General features: G+C 40.6%; 1 protein-coding gene across 1 annotated transcript in view; it reads left to right on the forward strand.

Moving 5' to 3' along the window:
- The first annotated feature begins 5296 nt into the window (after positions 1-5296).
- Positions 5297-24798, forward strand: part of CA10 (carbonic anhydrase X) — a 520157-nt gene continuing 500655 nt past the window's right edge. Inside the window, exons 1-2 of the mRNA XM_012665679.1 lie at positions 5297-5679; positions 6595-7226. Coding sequence (XP_012521133.1) covers positions 7166-7226 — 61 coding nt within the window. The 5' untranslated portion in view covers positions 5297-5679; positions 6595-7165. The remainder of the gene's footprint in view (positions 5680-6594; positions 7227-24798) is intronic.

Below are 24798 nucleotides of genomic sequence, written 5' to 3' on the forward strand. Positions count from 1 at the left end.
ATCTTACCCTGTGGTCCCAAGGGGATAATTACATTATAACATAATAATCCAATACCTGTAAAACAGATAAAGATACAAATACAGCATCAGAGCTACCTCTTTACACCAGACTCTGCAAATTACAGAAGGAACAAGTAGTTTAATTTTTAATATTTTTCAAAGTCTGAGTAATTTAGTAGGTAGCAACATTTTACCTAGAACAATGACCATGTGGTAAGGTTGAGTTTCTCTAAGCCTAGTCCAGACACACAGTTATTAATATATCTATTTATAATTATAGTCTCTGCCTTATATTTTTAAAAACTAATTCTTTCATTTGGATGCATTATCTTGAAAGATAATTGACCTAAAACAAACTGCACGTTTAAAGTGAATTTGATAATTTTTGACATATATATACATACATAAACCATCAACATAATTAAGATAATGAAAATAGCTATTGTCAGTAAAAGTTTCTTTATGCTACTTTGTAATCTCTCCCTCTTGTCCCTGCCCACTTCCCTGCTTCCCTCCCTAGGCAACCACTATTCTGTCTTCTGTCATTGTAGATTAGCATATATTTTCTAGAACCTCATGTAAATGAAATCATACTATATGTATTAATACTCCATTTTGCCTCACTTCTTTCTCTCAGTGTAATGATTTTGAGATTAATCCATGTTGTTCTATGTTACAATAGTTCATCACTTTTTTATCGCTACATAATTCTTCCACCACTCATTTATCCATTAATCTGTTGATGGGCATCTGGGTTGTTTTTAGTTATAACTATTACAAATAAAAGATAATAAACATTTGAGTAGAAGTATTTATGTGAAAATAAGGTTTTATTTTTCTAGGGTAAATACCTAGGATTAGAACGTGTAGGTCCTATTATTTACATATGTTTTAGGTCCTATTATTTACATATGTTTAATTTTTAAGAAACCACCAAACTTTTTTCTAAAGCAGTTGTAATATTTTACATTCTCACTATCACTTGGTATTGCCATCCTTTTTAAAATTTTATCCAAACTAATATATATATGCTGGTATCTCACTGTAATTTTCATTTTCATTTCCCTAATGACTAATGATATTGATCACTTTTTTATATTCTTATTTGCCACCAATATATCTTTTTGGTAAATCGTCTATTCAAATCATTTGCTCTTTCTAAAATTTTTTTCTTTTGTAAATTGAGTTTTGAGAATTATTTACATGTTTTGCTTACAAGTCATTTGTGACATATATAATTTTCCAATATTTTCTCCCAGACTGTGACTTTTTTATTCTCTTAACATTGTATTTGAAGAGCATAAATTCTTAATTTTTATAATTTTTTTCAAACTTCTGGCCTCAAGCAATCCTCCCACCTTGGCCTCCTAAAGCATGAGATTACAGGTGTAAGCCACACTTCTGGCCAATACATTTTTTTAAAAAAATGAATCATGCTGTTCATATTGTATCTAAGAAATCTTTGCATAACTGAAATTATTGTAAATTTTCTCCCTTTTTAGTAGTTTTAAAAGCTTATGTTTAACCTATAATCCATTTTGAGTTAATTTTTAATATAGTACACAAAATGAATTTTAGTTCATCTTTCTTTTTTCTTGAAAATGGATGTCCAAATGTTGATAAAGTAATTTGTTAAAAAGGCTATTCTTCCTCCAAGGAAATGCCTTTCCACTTTTGTTGAAAATCAACTGAATCAAATACATATCAGTCTATTTCTATACTCTCTGTTCTGTTCCATTGATTTATTTGTCTATCTTGATGCCAGTATTACATTGTCTTGATTACTATAGTTTTATAAGTCTTGAAATCAGATAGTTTAAATTTTTCAACTTTGTTTTTTCTTTTTCAAAAATGTCTTGGCTATTTTAGGTCCTTTGTATTTTTATATGGATTTTAGAAACAGCTTGTCAACCTCTATGAAAACGTTTTCTGGGATTTTCATTGGGATTACATTGAATCTATAGACCAGTTCGGGGAAAATTGGTATTTTAACAATATTGAGATTTTTCATCCATAAACATGATATATCTTTACATTTATTTGGGTAATTTCAGCTTTTTGATAGAAGTTAGGGGTAGCTGAATCACTAACTTCTCTTTCCCTCTAGCATCAAAGCGATTAAAAATAGAAACATTTCCTAAAATAGGGATGGAACATTGATTAAATTGGGCTTGATATGTTCCAAAGTGCTCTAGTATATAGTTATATTGGATAAAATGCTTTGGACATAAGATTACAATGGAATTTTCCAATTACTCTCCCCAAATCTAGAACTAGGAAATCACCTGTAATGATAGTTGGGTCTACAAAGAAAGCTCTCAACATCCTTTCCCACCCATAAGAATGACAAGAATACTGGCAGTTACTGCAAGAAAACAGAGACTTTACTGACCCTGCTCTTTGAGAGTGGTATTGAGAATAGATGCACATAGATATACATATTGAGCTCATTAAGCCTGAATGCACATTTACCAAGAGGGTAGAGGAGTAGGGGAGAAAAATGGACCTCCTTTTTCTTCTAATACAGCTTTCCTAGTCTCTGAGAAATGTGTCCTAATGAATGTCAAGATCTTACAAATTCGCCATGAAATGAATCAGTGTTTCTTCTATGGGGTTGAGTGAAAGAGAAGGTACAGAAAGAACTCAAAAGAATTCAATATTATCTTCTCCTGGAAATTGGAACTGTAATCCCATATACCCCATAAAGCAGCTGGGGTTGTCTCTCATACTTGGACTTGGTCAACACTCTCTGTTAAATGTGTAAGACACTCACACTGACTTTGTAGTGGAGAAACATAGAGAAGTAGAAAAGAGACAAAAGATGAAGGCAGGTATTGTGGAGAGAGATTTTTTGTAGTTATAGGGGTATGGATATAAGCTCATTAAAATATGATAAAAGACTAAGACTAAATATTTTCTGGTTTTGTGGGTTTTTTTGATTTTGTGTATGTTTTATGGGTTAAAGAAAATACCTTAATAAAGAAAGACAGAATTTACTTCAATTTGAATGTTTCTCCTTAATACATTTTCTCACTGAGTTACTTTCTGTACTAAGATGGAGGATTTCTCAGAAAAACATATAGGTTAAGTCTAGAAATGACTTAAGAAAGTGTTATTCTTTCTTGTAGAAAATGCTAATATGTAATCAAAATGTTGGGGGATGGTTGTGTTCATTGCTGTATTCCAAGTGCCAAGAACAGAAGGTGCATCTGGGAGTCACTCAGATTCTTTTATTAGAAATGCTTTTGATTACTCCTAATTACTGGTGATCTTTTCTTTCTTCTCCTAATTCTAAAGTAGTCAGATTCTAATATGCATAATCTGCCATTACAATTTCGTCCTGGTTTTGATTAACTTCTAGCTGTGTACTTCTGCTCTTACAGAGCATGTAGGGAGGTGGTTGGCATGGCTTCTGAGTTTGGACTGCCCAGCTATGGTTTCCACACTACCAATTAGTAGCAAAGAGACCTTGGACAAATAACTGTTCTGAGCTTGTTTTTTCATAAGTATAATGGGAATAAAAATGATATTTATTTCATAAGGATGTTATGATGATTAAATGAGATAATTGATGTGAGGAATTTGGCAATTCCTGACACACAGCAAACAATACATTCAAGCTATAATTTTTACTAACAAATACTCTCATGTGAGATGATTTAAAAAATAAATAAAACAACTTAGTGTCAGGGAATGGATTAAATAATCTTTGGGAGTGCTGAAGGTGAGTATGCAGGCTGAAAAGATGGAAATGAAGTTATTTTACTGACATTGGCTCTGACAGCAAAATGTAGAGGGATATGTGGTCTGTAAGCTTTTTGAAAGCAAGGATTATGCATTTTCAATTACAAAACCCCAACATCTTGCCACAGTGTTTGACGCATTTAAGACATTCACTTAAAATATGCAGAATTCATTAATAAAAGATTGGATCCTGGCATGAAAACCCAGGGACTCTGCATCTGCTTCCAGAGGAAAGAGCTCTCCTGCTGGTCGCAAATCCCTCTACGCAAGTGCAAAGGGCAGGTCACTGTCCGTGGTCCTGCACTCTCACCAGGATAGAATATGTTCACTTTTATGAAACTGCTTTCTTTTCTCTCCCCTGAATGAATGAATGAATGAATAAACAAACAAACAAACTCTTCATGCAGTCTACTTTCATGGCACCGAGACAAACGAAACACGCCATACGTTTCTCAAACACCCCGTGTATGTTTCTCAAGTGAGCTAATTCTCGTATTCTTTTAATGTTCTGAAGTTTCAATGCCTTCCCTGCTCATCCTGGAAGCTCTGCATAAGAATCCTGGATTTATTTTATGTGGGCCTAGATTTTTAATGTCTTGACCACCTGGAGTTCTTGGCCTTTGTCTCACAGAACGCTCAGAGAACAGATCTCTCCGCCGACCTCGTCTCCTTAAAGAGTAGGAAAGTCTGCCGGCGGTTCCTTTTTCGAATCCCTGGAGGCGGCGGGACGACGCAGCTCTGGCTCCGCGGTCGGCCCAGCCCAGACAGCTTGGAGAGCCGCTGCTCCTGTCTGCTCCCTCTCTTGTCCCTCCCTCTTCTTTCCGCCACTCAGCAAAAAGACCCGCCAGACTTCTGGGCAGCTGGACTCCGTTCAAGAATCCTAGGAGCAGTGTAGTGTAACTCCTCTGGCTCCCCCCACCCCCGCAGCCTCGGATGTCACCCCGCCTGGGTGCTGGGATCTCTACGGGAAGACTTACTAGATTGACTGTGTGAACGGCACCCTTTCCTTCGCCTCCTGCTTCTCCATTGATCCACCCTTTATGCAATTATTAGACAGAATCTCAGACCGAAATGACTTCTAAACATCAAAAATTTTAAAGTACAAAAAAAAAAAAAAAATCCCAGAGGGTTATGTGTGTGTTTGTGTTTGGTGTGTGTCCATCCGCGCTTGTGCAAAATCTCCCAACGTCACAGTTCGCAATCGGGACAAGCGCGTCGAGAAATCCGAGATCTTTCCAGGGATTCCCTGTACCGTGCCCTCCTCGTCTCCAGCACCCCCCAAAGAGGTAGGTTTGGGCTTTCGCACACCACTACTGCAGCAATAGAAGGACACGAATCTGCTGCAATTTTTTCTTTCCCTTTCGTTCCCAGCCCTCTTAGGCGAACGGTCCCGAGCGCAGGGTTTCCTTCCAGGTCCCCCGCATCCGCACTGCAACCCAGTGCAGTCCTTCCCGGGCTCCAGACAGCCTGCCTCTCCGCCACCCCTTCTGCGGACCCGCCGGCTCCGGCCTCCGCCTGGGTGGTGGGTGGTGCTCGCGCCGCCCCTACCTTCCCCCTGGGCCCTTGGAGAGCCGGCGCTGGGCAGTGTGTGCGCGCGCGCGCGAGTTTGGTGGGGAAACCTCCTTCAGGGGAAGCTGCTGAGTGTCGTTGGCAGAGAGTATCCTGGAGCCCAGCAAAAGCCTCCAAAGCGCTAGAGCTTCCCGAAAGAACAGAGTAAAAGATAGGCAAGAAGGGAAGCCTGTTCCCCTAAAGCCCAGCTTTCCAATAGTCTTGGATCCTGCCGGAGCTGAGCAAAGGCGCAGTTGGCAGCAGCCGCTGCTCTCACCCAGACTTGGGAAGACGATTCCCGCACCCCCTTTTCGGGAGGAGGGAGGTAGGGATTTGCAGGCAAGAGTTGCACCTGGTCTAGGAACCTACAGAGAAGAGAACTCTGGGGTAAGTAGTGTTCTGGCACTGGAGCGGAAAGGGGGAAGGAGGAGGGGGCATGAGAGGGACGAAAGGGAGAGGGCAGGGAATGAATTATGCAAAAAAAAAAAAAAAAATCCCCAATATTTCGCAGCAGAGGGAAGCGCTGCACCGCACTCCCAGGATGAGTCCCGCCGGGGTCTCCTGCGCCGGACTGGCAGGCGCGAAGTTCTTTTTAAGGAGGAGAGAAACTCAAAAATCCTGGAGGGTATCAGAGGAGGAGCAGGGAGGCGGCTTCTGGGGACTGGGGCCGAGGCAGTGGCCGAGGTGGCCTGAAGCTCTGTCGCCCAGCCTTCTCCTCCTCCTATGGCCGCGTTCGGCCTCAGCTCCCCACCCTGGCCTCCTGCCTCCGCCCCTGGGCGCCGGGCTCCAGGGCTGACTTTGGGACACCCAGCGGCCGCGAGGACGCTCACCTGGCCGAGCCGCCTCCTTCTCCTTCTCCTCCTCCTCCCCTCCTCCTCCTCCCGCCCCCACCTGCCCTCCTCTCCGAATCGGGAAGAGTCGGGATCCGTAGGCGAGGAAATAACGACCCCTGCAGTTGCATTGCGGAAAATCTCGGCAGCGGCGCTAGTTGCGGGCGATGGAAGCAAGGCAACTGGGGGTTCTGGGGAGTCCAGGAAAATAGGAGAGGAGCAGAAAGCGCGCTCGCGACTTGGGGAGCCCGTGGGCCCCAACGCACCCCAGTCCCCGGCGCCCAGACGTTCCACTCGACGCCCTGGACGCGCGGCCCAAACCCGGCTCGGAGGCGGCCGGCTGCGCGGGGACTTGGGGAGCAGGGAGGGTCGGCGGAGGCTGCTGCCGGCCGGCGGTTTCGGGCAATAATCCCTGCCTCTCTTTCTCTGTCTGTCTGCTGTGTCTGCTCCTCCCCCCGCCCCCCGGAAGCAGGAGAAGAAAGGCCCCAGAGCGGAGCAGCCACCCTCTGACCATGCCTCGGTGAGGGGGGCGGACTTCGAGGGCAACTTGTCGCGGACTGCCGGGGCTTAGCCAGCGAGCCCGGAGCTGTCGGGAGCCCGGAACTGCACGGCGCGGCCCGGCGGGGGGCTATCGTCTATGTCTTCTTGGGGCGCCAGGCGGATCGGGGTCTCGTTTTTCCAGGAAGAGCCCAGCGCTGGTGGCTTCAGGTGGCTGCCGCCGCCGCCGCTGCTAGTGCTGTCTCCGCCGCGAGTGCGAGGAGCAGAGACGCGCGAGCGGGGAGACCTCCGAGGCAGCGAGGCATCGGACATGTGTCAGCACATCTGGGGCGCACATCCGTCGAGCCCGAGGGGAGATTTGCAGGAACAATTCAAACTGCGATATTGATCTTGGGGGTGACTGTCCCTGGCCGGCTGTCGGGTGGGAGTGCGAGTGCGCGCTCGCTCGGGAGTGTGCGCGTGTGTGTATGTGTGTGCCGTGTCGGGCTCCCCCTTTCCCCCCCTGTTTTCCCGTCGAGTGATGCACTTGGAATGAGAATCAGAGGATGGAAATAGTCTGGGAGGTGCTTTTTCTTCTTCAAGCCAATTTCATCGTCTGCATATCAGGTACGGGACGCGCTGGAGTCACGGGCGGGTTTGGGTTATGTCGTGGTGTTTGGATTGTACAGGGTTTTATTGTGTGTAGACGTGCGGCGCAAGGGGAGGGGGTGGTAGAGACCCTTTGGGCTCTTAGGGTTTGCCGCCTTCAGAATCGAAACCCTCCTAAGCCCAAGGGTGTGTGTGAGGGGGGGGTGTGTTTGTGTGTTGTGTGTGTGTCTGTGTGTGTCTAGTGGGAATTAGCATTTGTGTAGAGTCCTGAAGGGTGGTGGCAGGGCGGGGGGTGGTAGAGGCGGAAGCGGTGAGAAAGAAGCAGATGGGTGTTGATTTTCAACTGCTTTCCTGGCTGAGAACTCTGGCGCCCAAACCCGAGCCTTGGCAACCCCCGCCCCCATCCCCTGGCTTTCAAAGTTCCCAAACTCGGTGGTTCCTGACTGGCAAAATGGATGCAGGGCTGTGCTCTGGTATCCAGGCACTTTCGAGAGACTGCAGGAGGATGCGGGACTGGAGAGTGCCAGCAGGGACCAGAGCGATGTCCTCCATGCCTTCCCCAAACACATCAGGACTGATTGTAATGGCTTAAAATCTGCTGGCACACACCCCCTCTGCCCCCAAATAAAAGGGAAAAAAAAAACCATCTGAAACAACACAATGTCACAAATACCACTTTAGATCATGGTATTTCTTAATGCCCAATGGCAAGGATATGCTGGTTCAGACTCACTGATTTCAGGCAACTTGTGCTGATCTGTGGTTTTAGGAGCAAATGGGAACCCAGGATGTTGAGGCAAATGAGGCAGGGCTTGTGCATACCTGCGCCTGAGTGTGTATAGGGAGAAATTCTCATTTTTGAGCAGTGTCTTTGTTGGTGCAGGGAATTGGGAACGCGAGGGCTCTGCGGGAGGGCGCTGCCAGGGAAAGCCCCAAGACCAGCCGTATTCCCCAGTTCAGTGGCTCCTCCCCTCAACAGCGCCCACCCACGTTTCCCTTCACACTGCCACTTAAACACCCAAGGCAAAGCCCATTTGTAGTGCTCCTTTCTGCCTGCATTCCCGCTGCAGAATTGGGGACTCAGCCAACTTCCCAGCAAGTCACCAGAAGAGGGAAGAAGGAACCTTGCCCCTGTGAGCAGACACATTTGAGCAGCATTGGGGTGGATGGACTATGTGTCTTGCCTCTTTCTTCAGCCCTGTCAACCCCCTCCCCCTAAACCAGACCTGATTCTGGATATTAGAAACCCTTGTTCTGCCCTCACACTGGGCCCAGTTCCAAATACCACAATCCAGTTTCAATTTTCTTCTCACAGGGCAGGAATGGGAATCTGTTATCAGAAATCATTCTGTTTTGGGCTCAGCTGCCCTACTAAGAAATTTACCTCTATAATTTTTTTTTTTTTTTTTTTTTTGACAGAGTCTCACTCTCTTGCCCAGGCCAGAGTGCCGTGGTGTCAGCCTAGCTCACAGCAACCTCCAACTCCTGGGCTCGAGCGATCCTCCTGCCTCAGCCTCCCGAGTAGCTGGGACTACAGGCATGTGCCACCATGCCCGCCTAATTCTTTTCATATATATATATATTTAGTTGTTTGGCTAATTTCTTTCTATTTTTAGTAGAGAGGGGGTCTTGTTCTTGCTCAGGCTGGTCTCGAACTCCTGAGCTCAAACAATCCGCCTGCCTCGGCCTCCCAAAGTGCTAGGATTACAGGCATGAGCCACCGCGCCCGGCCCGCTATAATATTTTAATGAGATATGTTGTATACCTGGCAGACAAGAAAAAGTGCTCTGGGGTCACGCCAACTCCTCTAGTGGGACCTCTTTTACTCCATCCTGCATCTAAAAATAAAAATTCTCAGGTGACTTGTAAAGGTTTATATCACTCCTATGACCAAGGATGGACTGGGTGGTATCTCACAAGGCCACATTTTACATCTTTCTCTTTTATATGTCTATTTCAAACTCTCTCCCTTGTTCCAGGATATTTCACCAGTTATAAAATAGCCTTTCCCTACTTCTCTCCAGCATCATAAATAATTTTCAAATCAGACAGGCCATCTGAGTACCTTTAAGATTTGCAAAGGATTAACATCGATTGAGATGCTGGACTTCCTCCAGCATCTTCTTAGTCCCCAGCCCTTACCCTGAATTTGGCCAGGAAATCATAGAGGGGAACACGCTGAGAAAGGGTCTGTTCTCAGCCTCCAAAAGAGGCATTAGTGGGATACCTGTCACAGCTATATTTGATTTGATGTATCAGCAACTAAATTATTCAAATAGAAGCATTAGGAAGGGGTTATTTCCAACCCAGGAGGAGTGCTATGGAGTACATGCCCTTTCACATGTATTTACTAAATAATCATTATTGCTGTGTAATGAGAGGATAAAAGTGTAAGCAAAATTGCTAGCTATTAGCTAAACAGAAAACTAGGTTAGCATTCCAAATGCCTACTTAGTATCTGCATTAATTTGCACTTTATGAAGACATTTAGGCAGAGATGCAACATTATATACTCTGTATTTCACACATTCATAAACTTAACTTTAAAAGGCCATTCTTTCTCATGGCCAAGGTGGACTCCTCCTATAAGCAGAACCACTCATTCAATGATGCCTATGTATGTCAGGATTATTAGTAATATAATTATGGCTCACAATTGCTACCGTTTGGGGGACTCAGACTCCTTTTCCCCATCTAACAGCCTTGGAATGTATGGGAATGCAATGCACTAAGACTGAATAATTGTGGCTCAGGGAGACTTTAGTGAGTCTTTCATTTCTGTTTCCATGATTTGCAGTTTTAATTTACTCAGGACTGAGTTCTACCAAAAGGAATATAACCCTGTGATCATAGAACCTACTAAATCTTAAGTTTAAAAAAAATTAATAAACAAAGCACCTCTTCACCATCATGGGATGAATTGTCCTGACCAATAAATGGGTGCTAATTCTTACAGAGTTACCAGGCATCAATGATTGATGCATTGGTGGGGTTGGCTTTATTATTGAGGAATACCAGACTGGAGAAGGCCGGCAAAAGTCTGCAGTATAAACAGTTTGTAGAGGAAAATGTTGGTAGTAGCTTTGGCCTATGGAAGGTATATTGACTGAATTTCATTTGGTGACATTTGCTTTCAGGAACACACTGGTGCCTTGTAGCTTAGTATATTATTAACCAAAGGTTCCCACCCCCCTCCACTCCACCTGCAAAATTAAAACTATACCCAAGGAGTTTTCTCCCTGGGCCTGTTTAAACACATTGCTTAAAGTACAGACACCTGAGCTTGCTATAGTTGATGACTCTGCACTAATAATTTGGTTTCGATGCAGCTGTTGGTAAATGGGACTGGGGATCTGTTGGGCCAGGCTTAGCTAGATGCTGGGTAAGTAGCATGCATGTCTTTTATTTGGGAGATCATATCTATGAAGAAGGAATGCCATGATCTGGGAGTACTTCTTGCTTTACGCTAAACTCAGATCTCACTTTACTAATAATGCAAGGTAGCCAGGGTCTGTGAAGAAAATGGAGAAAGAGAGACAGGAAGAGAGAGAGAGAGAAAAAAAAAAACAGAATGATTTTTCTCTGTGCTGCAAGAACACCATTCCCTTCCTACAAAAGCAGCTCAGATCAGCGAGAATGTATGCTTAGCAGCACGAGGAGAAAATTCCTTGGTCAAAAGAGAGCTGCCTGATTTAATTTATACAACTCATCCTACTTCCTCCTTATGTAACTTTACTTCTTTGTCAGTTTATTCATAATACTAACAATAACAATTTGAATTAGGTGGTGCTTTCACGTATTTTACATATATTGAATATATTTTAACTAATCCATTCATAGAATTTGTGGGTTAATTTCACAGATGAGGCAACCAAAGCCCGCAGAGGTTCAGCCTGGAGGATTCACACCCAGGTCTAACAGAGGCAAAATTTAGTGTATCATTTCTGTTTTGGTTCAAGATTCCTTTCAAATATTTTACTCAATAATTTTTTTTATTTCGATGTCTTCAATTGAAATCATAAATTGGGTAAGTGGATGTAAATCTTAGAGAACTTGGAAGTGAAAGTTTAAGGAGCTTACAGTTTAGAGCTAGAATTAAGGTAGCATTTGAGCTGCACCTGTCAATCAAACAGATGAGACTATTACCCAAGTGCTCCTCAGCATTTAATGATCAACAGTCATTATAAGCAAGGAATATTCAGTGCATTCTTTTCTTAATCTGAAAATTAAAATGGTTTAACTGTAGTTTCTTTGTAGAAAGAGAATAATAGTGCACGTTTGTTATATGGATTAAATGAAATTGTATGTTCAATGATTTTCACTTAGCACTATCTGACACATAGTAAGCACACAATAATATCATTACTTATTTCCTGCAAATCTGACATTGTATAGGTTTAGTTCATGGTAGAATAGAGCTTTTACTTCCTTCCAAGTCAACTGATTTAAAAGCAAAAAGGAAAGAATCTTCAGCAAGCACATTGTATAACATTGAGCATGATTTTCATTTTCAAGGAGGCCTTGGCTAAACAATTTTGAAATGTCTAATTTTTCTTCTCATGTTTGTATGACACTGGTAGCATTTAGCCTTGGTGCATAGTCGTAAATGTAACCTACCTTATCTTTGTGAGCTTGGAATACTGAGGTGAAGCTTGGAAAGCTTAATAAATTACCTGGAAACCATGTAATGCTTATTACCCAGGAAATCAACAGAATTTTTCTCTTTCTGCTGGTATGTTATAATTTGGTATTGACCCAATTTTAAGGTGCTTCCGAAATGTCAAACTGCATATGCTTTCAATATGGCTTGATATAGGACATCCCATTAAATAAAAAAGAGCCCCACCCAAAGACTACTCATCTGATTGTCTCATTAGCAATACAGTTTCTTTAAATCCAGTTTCCCACATGATGTCATATAGCCCAATCACTGCCACACAGCTATCATCATAGATGAAACTCTTTAGGTCGTCAAGAAAGTCTCCCTGAGTTATATAAAATTCCAAGGGGAAAAAGAAAAGTCAATGTGGAGAAACATTCCCTTGGGTGGGGAGAGGAGTTCGATTGCCATCCTAAGTCAGTAACTAACATCTCAACTTACCACTTTAATTAAGCATTACATGTTTGGACCTAGGGTTTAGATCCAAAAGAGGTCCAGGTACCATAAATGTGTGTGGCAACAAGCCATTATGTAATACAAAGAGTATGAAATCAGAAGACTCACCTTGCAATACAACTCTGCCTTAATTATGTGTATGACTTTGGGCAATTCTCTTGACCTCTCAGAGTCTCAATTTCCTCATCTGCAAAATGAAAATTATATTTGCTTTGCCTGTTTCAAAGATTTATTGAGGGAAACATGACAGAGCAATCCTAATCATCCTTTATGCTATGCAAATGTAAAGTATCTATGTCTTTACTATACTATGGAGTGATCTCTGCTTAAGATATAGTTGTAAAAGCAAAATTGAGATATATACACATAGTCTAGAGTGATATAAAATAATATGAACAATGCTTAATTTTAAAGATATAATTATAAAAACAAAGTTGCAATGCCAAGATGTATTGTGGTATAAAATAATAAGAATAATGCCTAATTGTTTATAAGAGACATAAATTCTATAGAAGGATGAAGTCCAGACATGAAATAAAAGGAAGACATTAGATTAACGTTGGAGGCTGGGATAAAAGAGACAGAAGGGACCACGTCATCAAAGGGGGAGGAATAGAAATGAGTGGCTGTACAGAGAGGGCAGTCCCAGCTGAAACAAAAGATTCACTTCGGGAAATACTGGAAAGTTGGGGTGAGACCACTTAGAAAGCTATTGAATTAAGAGAATATGGAGTGTCCCAATATAGTCATTCTTTTTGTGATTTTTCTTTTTTACTATAAATCTTTGTATTGATTCAATAGATTGAACCTGGTTAAAACTTGTTTTATATTCTAATGTTTCTTTGGATTTTAAATTTGTGGTGCATGTCTACAACTACTGTTGTACTTCGTATACTTTGTAGCCTATTTGGGATTGTTGACAGTTGAGTTGGGTTTTTTTGTGGGTGTGGGGGGTGGTGGGGGCAGGGAGAGCTGAGGAGAGGTTCCAGCTTTCTCATCTGTAAAATGGAGATGAGAACCTCCCAAGGTTGTTGATACTATGGGATAATTATAAAAATAACAAAATACTATTTTTAAATGTCTAACATGTTATCTGGAATACAGTAACCACTGGCCAAATTGTACATATCATCTGAGAGCAAGCATGGGCTTTGGAACCAAGACCTGCCTACATGTGATTTCTAACTTTGGCATTCACTCTCTGTGTGGTCTTGGGGAAGTAATTTAAGTCCTCTGAGCCTCAGCTTCCTCATCTGTAAAATGAGGACTGGGAAAAATGTACATAAGATCCTGCCATAGTACCCAGCATGTAGTAGTCACTCAGTAAACGGAAGCAGCGCCCATAAAGTCATCATCATCATCATCATCAATAATAATAATTATTATTAACACTGTGGACCTGTTCTTGTAAATGGCAGCTCATTATTTAATCATTTAGTCATATGTTCAATGAAAAAGTATTGACAGTGTACTGTATGCCAGACAGTGGAATCACAGTGAATAATACTTGGCCCTTAGCATTTGCAAGATAGTACATGTTATATGGCAGAGGTGTGTACAAAATGTGATGGGAATATAAAACAGGAGCAATTAAGTCTGTTGTTGGTAGATGAAAGTGGGGAAGGGGAATGATTTATAGAGGAGAAAACATATGAACTAGGCCTGGAAGAATGCATGAGATTTCAAAAGAACAAAGGAGAAAAAGATATATCATGAGTCAAGAACAGTGTGTTCATAGAAAAAAACAAAATATCAGAAATATGGTAAAATGGGCATAAGGAGTAGATGGGTTGGAATAAGTGATAGGAGACAGGGTTACAAAAATAACCAGGGGCCAATGCGAAAGAGCTTGCAAGCTAAGATGAGTAGTTTAGATCTTATCTTTAGTTATGAGTAGCTAGCTAAGAGGAAGCTAAGAAAAATGACATAATCAGGTTCATGTGCAAGTTAAGATACTTTTGTACTTTGATTGTAATAAGCAATAACTCAGAAACCCAACTCTTTGTCCTCTTTTCTTGTCAGCCTTTATTTTTGATCACAAAACCCATTAAAAATATCCTGGCTCAATAGCTCAGTTAGGCCATTATGGGACATTCTGAGTGACAGATTAAAAAAAAAAGGCCATTTTCCTATCTTTTGTGGCCCTGATTTACCCTGATCTTTGAGATTTGGTATTTTCATGTTATGCAAATGCAAATATCTTCAATTTTGTGCTTGAATAATAATAATGATGTCTTTAGCATTCGATGAAGACTAAGAGAAATGAATCATCCATACATTCATCATGTCATGAAGATTAATTGTGAGCCAAGCAATAGCTTCACTATTTGACATGAAACAGACGCTTGAAGCACTACGAAGCATTTTGCAGAAGTTTTACCTTATAACACCCTACACAACTCTTATTTCCAATAGACTGCATGTTTACTTGGGAGAATATACACATGGTCAACTAATTGATAGACCCATTTTATCCTCTCCATGGTCTAGTTACTACAGAGTGAGTGTAGACACCTAAAATGAAATGCTTTCCTTTGTCCACTTAATCATTCAACATTTATTGAGGGTGCAACTATACATCAGGAACTGGGATCCAACAAGAATAAGTAAGACACTGACCTTTTCCTCGACTAGAGATTGATTTTTAAAACATTAGTAGTTACAACAGAATGCGATAAGTATTATAATAAAAAGAGATACAGAAAGTGTTGGTAATAAAAGGGGACACAGAGAAGGGACATCTGATTCATCCTGGAGGTAGGAAGAGTAGACGAAAGAGAATAAATAGTGTTAGTTAGAGGATGCTTGGGCTGCATCTCAAAGGGTGCTGAAGAGTTGGCGTGGAAGATTTGGGCCGATTTAACTAGGAGAAATGAGATGGGGGAGGAATGATCATAGGAAACAGTATTTACAAATGTATGTGATAAATTCAGGGGACCGTCAAGAGGTCAATATGGCAGCAACTAAAGAGTGGTGCGGGACTGATGAGATTGAGATGGAAGGAGTGTTTAGAATATATGATTTCAATACCAGTAATGCCTTGCAAATAATAATGCCAGTAGTAAAAATCAGCCAGTGCCCCTCTGTACTGGAAAGCCATACTTTAAGGCCCAAGAGAGTATGCGGTTTGCAGCCTTCTCTTTATTAAGAACAAACCAGTCAGGGCTAAATCTTTTGGCTTTGGTCCAGCTGTGCTCCATGTAGTCTACATCACTAGTCATTTTCCAGTGTGGTTTCTGGTTCCAGGTTCCAGGTGGCTTCTCAAAAGCTTTTGAGGTAACCTAGATGTAGATTACATAGTTTCTCTCTTTACGTAGTTTATCGCTATGTTTTTACAGCTTAGGAGAAAGATCCAGAACTCTATTTGTTAATCCTGGATTTTGCCATATGTCAATTATCATCTTATTCTCTTTAATTAGTGAATCTTTTCTATAGCTGTTTTTCTTCTCGCAGTTTTCATTCTATGTAACCTTAAACAGAACTTAAAAGAATTTCGAGCATTCAGGGCTTGGGGTAGGGGGCTTTGGGTGATAAGAAATGGTCTAGGATGGCGCTTATAGCAAAGCCATAATTGCTCTTTATTAGCAAGATTGGGCCGGTAATGGGATTGCCAGTGTCTGGATTTGATTACGTTTGCATTAAGGTGCCGTCGGGATGGCAGTGGAAAGATTATCAGTGGTTACGAAGGAAACAGCCTACAAATGCCTTTGCTTCCCGATCTGGGAGACATGGCACTTTAGTCACAGCAAATGAAAAATTAATCTTTAACTTTGTCCAATATTTCATGCCCAGTGGCTGAAGGGGCTGGCAGTAGGAAATGAGGCCTGTGACTTTCAGGTGGGTTTTCCGGAGCCAAGTCTTGCTGGCTTTGCAGCACATTTGGCAGCAATGCCAGAGTTGGAATAAACACATTTACTGAGGGATATAAGTCAACATATTCCCTTTCCGCTCCCCCCTCTCTCCGCTACACACACAGCTACCTTTTACCCTCAAGGAAAACCATTCTGGTGGCAGTGCTGATTGAATGAGCACAGATAGACCTTTCCTCCTCCCAGAGGTTGGAGTAATAATAAATACCTCATAGGATTCTTGAAATGAACAAATAAGGTAACATATCGAGGAAAGGGTTGTTTTCCCCTCAGTGTTTAATGTGTTTGTTTATTCCACAAATGCTAATGAATGCCTCCTATGAGACACATACTGGGCCAGGCATAAAATAAAATGTAGCAAACCGAACAGCCATGATCTTGGCCCTTACACAATGTGTATGCAGTAATACACAAATATTGTGGGGTTTTAATTTCCCATTGCCCAACCCAGCGCCTGGCATTTAGAAGATACTCAATAATGAATGGCTGAATTAATGCCTAAGTGAATAACAAGGAATGACTTAGAATGGCTTTCCATCCCTCACAGGAGCCTGGGGCACAAGATCTGAGGCTAGGAATGGGGAGAGATGAAGAAGACATCTCTGTCAGCTGCTGTCTTGCCTCTACAGCATGTAGGGTTTTGAACGTGAAAAGAATCACCGAGAAAGGGAAGCTTCCCAATGAGCAACATATTTGATAGTTTTCTATTTCCTTTTCAGACTTGATGTGTGTCTCCTTTTGAGGAACCATCCTTTTTTGGGGCACTTACAGTTGTTTAAAATGTAATTCGGCTCCTTTGTGTCCTATGACACCACACTCAAGACTTGAAGTGGGTACCTAAGGATCAGCGGATGCATTGCTGTTGCTTTCTCTGTGTCATCCCTGTTTCTATTAGAGGAGAGTGCTTAGGACATGGTGATTTCTTACTGAGTTCCAGCTTGGGAGAAACCAACACTTTAGAAAGCTCACTGTTCTTTAGTTAGGATTGAACTAGAGCGCTTTAGGAGAATAGCCTACACCACGTTTTAGTCTTGATGCGGAGCAATACAGGAAAAGCCTCTGGTCTCTTTGGTGTTTTCAGTCCTGTGTCAGAAAACATTACTTCTCTGTGGCCTTTTGTAACAGAATTGTGGTATAGCTGACTCTTTCTTGAAAAGAGTCAGGAGCCTAGGAATTGAGAGAAGAGGGTGGATTTGCTGTCTTTGGCTGGGAATTCTGCCTGTAAAGTTAATCTTTACGCCTGTAAGGAAGTGGTCAGTGCATAATTTGTGGTTGGTTGTTTGCTTGTTATTTTAATTACAGAAAAAAGAACTAAAGGGATGTTATAGAAAAAAGGCCCTACCGCTAACTTCTCAGTAGATGTTTAGAGATTATAGAAAGCGAGGCATCTGTGGGTATTAAATTTCTATCGTATGCCCTGGGTGTGAATAGAAGTATGTCATTTGCTGTCTAAATCTTCCTGTAATGCACCGTAATGATACCAGCTCTACGTTGCAGTGACTCAAACCTCTGTAGAATGGAATATAAAGTAGTGAAATCATTATTTTTTTATATCTGTAACAAGTTCCATTCCTGATTTTCCACCATGGTGAAGTTCTCTGTGGCCTTTTAGTTTGTTTTAGTGCTGTGTTGCAGTGGCTAAATGAGAGCTGAATACAATTTTAAGTTCATGAATTGGTGCAGCCTTTTTTTTTTCTTCTGCTTTTAGACCTGCAGAAATTAGAGCTTGATAAGCCAGGTAAAGTCTTGTAATGTGCCACATCAAAAGGTAAGATGTATTGAACAAATTAACAAATGAGAGTTTTGTTTATGCATTGGCCGTTAGGCTAATCATGTATTCAAGTGAGATGCTCCTTCTTGATCAGCGCTCTCTGTAAGACAGGCACTTGTATATGCAAAAGTAGTTTAATGTTGCAAATGTGAGTGATGCTGAGAATCAGAGTTTATTTTGCAGTTTATAATGCAAAATATAATGCAAGAGTATCAAAGAAAATTAAGGGAAAAATGATTTTCCATAGACCAAATTTTTATTTATCAAATTTTGAAATTGTGACTTTTCCAACTTGTACCTTTTTTAAAACCTTTACATTATATCTGAAGTATTTTCCCACGTTGCTTCCTAGTTGGGTCAGTTCAGGATATCCTAGGATCTGTGACAGATAAATTCCACAATCTCAGTGACATAACACAATAGAAGCTTACTTCTTATTCACATTAATTGTCCAGTTGGTGTCTGTGTGTGTGTGTGTGTGTGTGTGTGTGTGTGTGTGTGCGTGTGCAGGTGCTTGGTGAGGGGGAAGAAATAAAAGAGAGAAAAATCTTGTCTTTTGTAGTGACTCGGGAATCTCAAGGCTGATGCGGGCTCTGCTATCTCTAAGACATGATTTCCAAAGTTGTCCCGGGCAACAGCATCAACAGATGGAGGAAAAAGTGTGGAGGAAGATCATGGGGGAGGCTTTTATGGGCCAAGAAGGAAAGCTGTGCATGATTTCTGGTCAATCGCATGATCACATTTTCTTGCAAAGGAGCTCGGGAGTCGTAGGCAAGCCTTGCGGCCATGAGCAAAGGGAAAATGGTTTGGTGAACAATTAGCTAGTATCTGCCACTTTAATATTCATGATTTTCTTGTTATATTTCCACAATAGTTTATTCACCTAAAATAGCATTATTTATGTTTATCTTTCATTCTGTTTTTGAGCATCTATGTTGTTTCTAGTTTATGACATTTTTTGGCATTTGTTTTCATGACTGTAAATACTTATTTTTATTGAATTATTTGTTTAAAATAATCCCAATATTGTGATTACTGGGTTAAACAGTATGTATTTTTTTATGGTTTTACCATATTATATCCATAATATGATGGATATAATATATGCCTAATATGTAGGCATACACAATGGATATAATATGGTGATAATTATACATAATGTATAATCTGTTTATAAGGCTCCAGAAATACATTTGGAGTCCTTGAGAGAGTAAGCAAGTATGTAGAATAGTGATTAAACTTTCAGAGATCTTTTCAACAATGACCCACCCCAGAAACTATTGCGCAAAAGCTAAATAGCCATGTGATGCAAGATGTTATTTTGCTTTACAAGTTAGATCAGAGACGGGAAACTCGTTGAGAATAAACAAATACCTTTTCTAGGTCTAGAATTTTGAGACTTCTTAAGTATTGTTCCTAGGGTATATTTTTATAAACTGTAGGAAAGAGAGAATCAGGTGGTTCACTGAAAAGATTATTAGGATGGAAGTTAGGACATGTCGTATTTAGTGTTATCTCTGTTGCATAGAGGAATTAATTTGACTGCTCTGGGTTCCAGTTTCTCCTTTTAAACAGGGATATTGCACGAAGTAATTTCTAGGTCCTGTTACAACTTAGGAACTTTATGGTATTAAGAGACTTCCACAGAAAATTATCTAAATTGCTGTTGATGCTAAACTTTTCCAGTTTTTGAAATGTCAAGGCAACAAAATTGTAGTACAAGAAGAACTTTCAAGACTGTGAGTGAACAGAAAAATGACAAATGACTTTCTAGATGGGCAAGCATAAGATAAGGCATATGAGAAAGTAATCCAAATATTTGTAGAATGATGATCTTGTAGCCCTCTAGTAAGACCCTGGGAAAGAGTGTAGAGGTCATCATTCACTACTACATAAAAGCATTTATTGAAAACATTGTATATTAAGTTTTATTTAATCTCAACTCTGCTGTTACTCATTGGTGACCTTGGGAAGTTACTTAATATCCCTAACTAAGGCTCAGTATCCTCATTTGTAAACCGGAGGTAATAACACCTATCTTTGGAGTTAAGGGAGATTGAAATTTTGAAAAAATGTAGCATGGTGCTTAGCACATAAAATACACTTGATACGTGGTGATTTTTGTCTTCGTTATGGCTGAAGCTAAAAGAACAAAAGGCAGGTTGAGCAAAATTAGGAAGGAATTTGGCAATATTGTGTAAAACATGGGATTAAATGAGCCAACGCATGTGAAAGTGTTTAGCACAATGTCTGCACGTAGCACATAATCAGTTAAGGTTGGTTGAATTTGATTCACTAGGGGAAAGTAGGATGTTTGGGGAATATTTTAAAGGTAAAGAAGGAAGACAATCATGCCTTTTCATAGAATGATTTTCAGAGACAATTTATTGGGTCTGGCTCACATTTTGCTTTAATAATTTTTTAAAAAATTTAGTATCCCATATTTTCATTTTATAACTGTGGTTTAAAATCATCCAGGCCTCTAATGTAGGTGTTAGGTCTCTAATAATCCAGTAAATATTACACCTTGACAGCAGTGGCATAAACAGAACCCCGATTCAGGAGTTTGCTTGTTGTTTTTCCTGCTTAATACATTAGTAAATGTCGGGTCATTGGCCAGAGCAATAAAGAAGCGAGGTATCATGGTTCAATCCATTTATAATAAAAGATACAATATTTACCCTGCATGTTTTGGACTTGGTCACTCATTTTTATTAGAATTTGGCTACTCTATTTCCTTTTCATTGTTCAGTCTCGCCAGCTTCCCCAAGCACTAATTTGTGCACATTATAACCTTAATCATGTTTTTTCAACCCATTTGCAACATGAAAACATGGCTTTGATTTATGTTTCATACACACTTGAGAGAAGGATTTTTTAAATGATAATTAAATGCTGAGCTATTCTTGGGATTGCAGCATGGTTCCTTTTCAAATATATCTGATCTGAGTATTTTACCAAAAGGCATAAAAGAAAAACCAGCAAGCAGTAGGAGAGATGATAAATGCTGTATTGATGTTAAGTAAAGATAAGCAAACTGTGACCTGAGTATGTCGGGCTCTAGGGAGCTTGCTTTAGAGCTTTTCCGAGTATTTGGGTTTTGCGTGGGATTTTCTTTTCCCCCCAATCACGTTGGTAGAGGCTGGATTACAAGGGAGAATGCAGAGATTAATGGCCTGTTGTGACTAATCCACTAAACCCCTACTCCTGTTTCTCTTACAATGACTGAACTGAGAGAAGCTGTAGATAGACCCACACCAGATAGCCTGATATTATATCCCAGAGATTTAATGAGACTGAATATCTTTAAGTACATGTGACCCAGCATCATGAAACTTTCATGAAACATAGTCACTTTTTGCATTTGGAAATTCTTTTATTTGTTGGTTATTAGATCCCAAAGTGTTGTTTCATAAGCTCCCTTTTTTAAAGAGAACATTTTTGTAGGATTACATTTTAAAATTATAACACTAATATAACCCAATTTTAAATAATTTAGAAAAAAGAGAAAAGGAAACAAATCACCTCTAATCATATAACTGTAATACAGCTATTGCTAATATCCTGGCTTGTTTCCTTCTGGGCTTTTGTTTATATGAGCATTTTTACTTATTTGAAATTATATAACATTATTTGACAAAAAAATTCATGAGATAAATATATGGTTTGTGTGTATTAAAGCAAAGTATACCTAAAATGTAGGAAAAATAATGTGAAATTAGTTATATACATAGATATGACATTGATAAAAAATCACAATTTTATGATAAATCAGTGAGCTCAAATTGGATAAAATTTGGACAAATGCTTATATCTTTTAAATTTAGAATTCTTTCATTATTAATCCAGTGCTCTTAAAAAATAATTAGTAGAAAGATAAAGTTGAGAAATGTAATCATATCATTGGGTTTTTTTGAGTAGCAGAAACACTGAGAGAGACAATTTAGAAGTGAGGTTTTAAAAATGTTTTATTTAACTATTAAAATGCAGAAATATGTGTAAATGCGCTGATAAGCCATATAGCTTGCACTGAGAATGATTAAGAGCTAGGTTTAAATCTATAAGTTGCCTCTTGCATGCTGGTTGGCTTTAAGTAAGTTAACTACTTCCACATCTCAGTCTTCTAATCTGTAAAATGGGGATACACAACCCCTTCAATGATTTTGTGTGTGTGTGTGTTAAATTACATATGAAAGTAAAGCACTTCATATGTTATCAGGCAGATAATAATGGCTTAATAAATGTGACTCATGAGTAGCATCACATGTATAATATAGGAGATGCAGCCAGCCACAGCTTGTTTGTAAAGGAGGAGTATTCTTTGAGTTACCTGCTTTGTAGGAAATATTTTACCAGAAGCTCAGAAACTCTCAGTACTGTAAAAAAAAAAAAAAAAGAGTTCATACTGTTGAAAGTGATGTTTAAAAGTCTTCCATGATATGCCATAAACTGAGCTTCCAACTTTGCTGCAATTTGCAAACTCACTGTTCTACAAAGACGCCTTGCACACACTTACCTGGGCCTTTGCTCCTGCTGTGTTTTTCCACCTTGTTTTGATCCACCTGAACCCTATGTGGCTCAACTCACATGTTTAGCAGAGATTAATGGCCCGTTGTGACTAATCCACTAAACCCCTGCTCCTGTTTAGCCAGAGCGCCTTCTCTGTGAATGCCAGCGTGATCAGTCCAACCAGTAGGTCTCTCACCCCTACACTCCATTGGCTCTTACTTCCTCCAGTACTGCGGACCCACTAGCCTGCCTGTCTTTCTTTATTACTTTTTATTTTATTAATTTTTTTCAGAATATTATGGGGGTACAAACATTCAGGTTAGATATATTGCCTTTGCCCCACCCGAGTCAGAGCTACAAGCATGCCCATCTCCCAGACAGCCAGCCCCGCACCCATTAGGTGTGAATATACCCTTCCCGCCCTTCCCCCCTCCCACCTGTCTTTCTACCTTGTTCGAATGGAAATTCACCATGGCCAGGATTCATCTAGTCATCTAGTGTATCCCCTCCCAATTCTAGTACAACGTGCTCGTAGGTTGGGTTTTACTCGCCAATTCGTAATGGTCTAAGTTTTATCACATCCTCACAAGTAGTATCTGCTGATTTAAGTTTTATTTCCTCTTCTTGATCCACCTAGTTCCTACTAGATAGAACTAGCTCAGACCAGGGCTCAGCAAAGAACAGCCTGTGGGACAAATCCAGCCCACTGCCTGATTTTGTAAACAAAGTTGTATTGTATTGTCTCGGGCCTCTTTTATATCACAACAGCAGTTTGGGGTAGTTACAACAGAGACCATATTGCCTGCAAAGCCTAAGTAGTATTTATGTATTGTCTATTATCTATGGCTACTTTCACACTCACTGGTTCTTTGCAGAAAAACTTTGTAACAAACAAAAGATTCAAATGCTCTCAATAGGTATAAGAATAAACTGGGTGTCTGAATTTTTTTTTTAGCAAAGGATTGGTTGAATTTTAGCAGAAATATTCAAATTTTAAAAAGCCTTGAAGCTGTAGGAACCTCAGAACTATCTTGACTTTTATGGATACCTTCTTGGCAGTTTTTCCACCACCCCAAAGTGATTCCCTAAGCACCTTCCACTGTCAAAAACCAAAAGGAGGAAATCTCAGTTTGTGCTGGTTTGGATTTATAATGCTCCCTTTGCTGTCGGAGGAGCTTGGAGTAGCTTTGGTGCTATCCAGCCAAACCTTCTAGGGGAAAGCCACTGCCCCTAGGGGTGGCTTCTGCTGGGAATGGCAGCTTGGCAGGGAAGGAGCAGGCTTTCTGAGAGTACTGTTCTGCTGCCAGCTCTTTGAGAAAATAACCCTCCTCTCTGGGGAATGAAAGTCAGACTGTATTCAGAAATAAGAACATCACCTGGAGAACAAGCAATTTTAGGAATGACAACCTGAGAAATCAAACCTTTCCCCCTGATGATTGAGACAGGCCAGACTCATAACCCAGACCATGATCAGCTTCTGCACTTGGATAGAGCATTTTCTCCCAAATAACAAGCGGAATAAGCTTTCCAGGGCTCTGAGAGATGATTGTTGTTCTCCCTGCACAGATGGGGAAATTGAAGTCAAGAAGCAGCAGCTTAGGCTGGCCACAGAGGGAATGGGTTTTGGCAAGGACCCTGCAGGACTCAAAGGTGCTAGATCCCCAGCCCCTTAGACACGGCATTTGCACTAAGTCCCCAGAGCGGATTTCATCGTGCTGCTCACCAAAGCCTCTTTCCAACTCTGGAGCAGAGCTGACAAGCAAGGACCGGTAGGCCAAATCCAGCCCACTGCCTGTTTTTGTAAGGCCTGGAAGATAAGAACAGTTTTTACATTTTCAAATGGTTAGGAAAAAAAAAATTAAAGGAAGAAATATATTTCCTGGCCCCCGAAAAATTATATGAAACCAAATTTTGGTGCATAAATAATGTATGATTAAAACACAGCCACACTCATTCATTTAGGTGTTGTCTATTGTCTATGGCCACTTTCACACTGCAGTGGCAAAGTGAAGTACTTATCACAGAGCCTCTAGTCCGCAAAGCATGAATTATTTACTATCGGGCCCTTCCAACAGAGAAAAGTTCGCTGACCCCTGCTGTAGAGTATGCGTAATATAATCATTAAAGTTAATTTTGTTGAAGTATAATATACAAAAAATAAAATGCACCCATTTTCAGTCCACTGTTTGATGAGTTTGGTGGAAAAATTCCAGTCCTGTCACTGCCACCATGATCAAGATATAGAACATTTCCATCACTCCCCAAATTTCCCTGCGTCCCTTCGTAGTCAATCGCTCTCCCATCCTTGAATGCAGACAACCAGGG

This window comes from Propithecus coquereli, unplaced genomic scaffold (assembly GCF_000956105.1).
Source record: "Propithecus coquereli isolate 6110/MARCELLA unplaced genomic scaffold, Pcoq_1.0 Scaffold121, whole genome shotgun sequence".
Classification (NCBI taxonomy): Eukaryota; Metazoa; Chordata; class Mammalia; order Primates; family Indriidae; genus Propithecus; species Propithecus coquereli.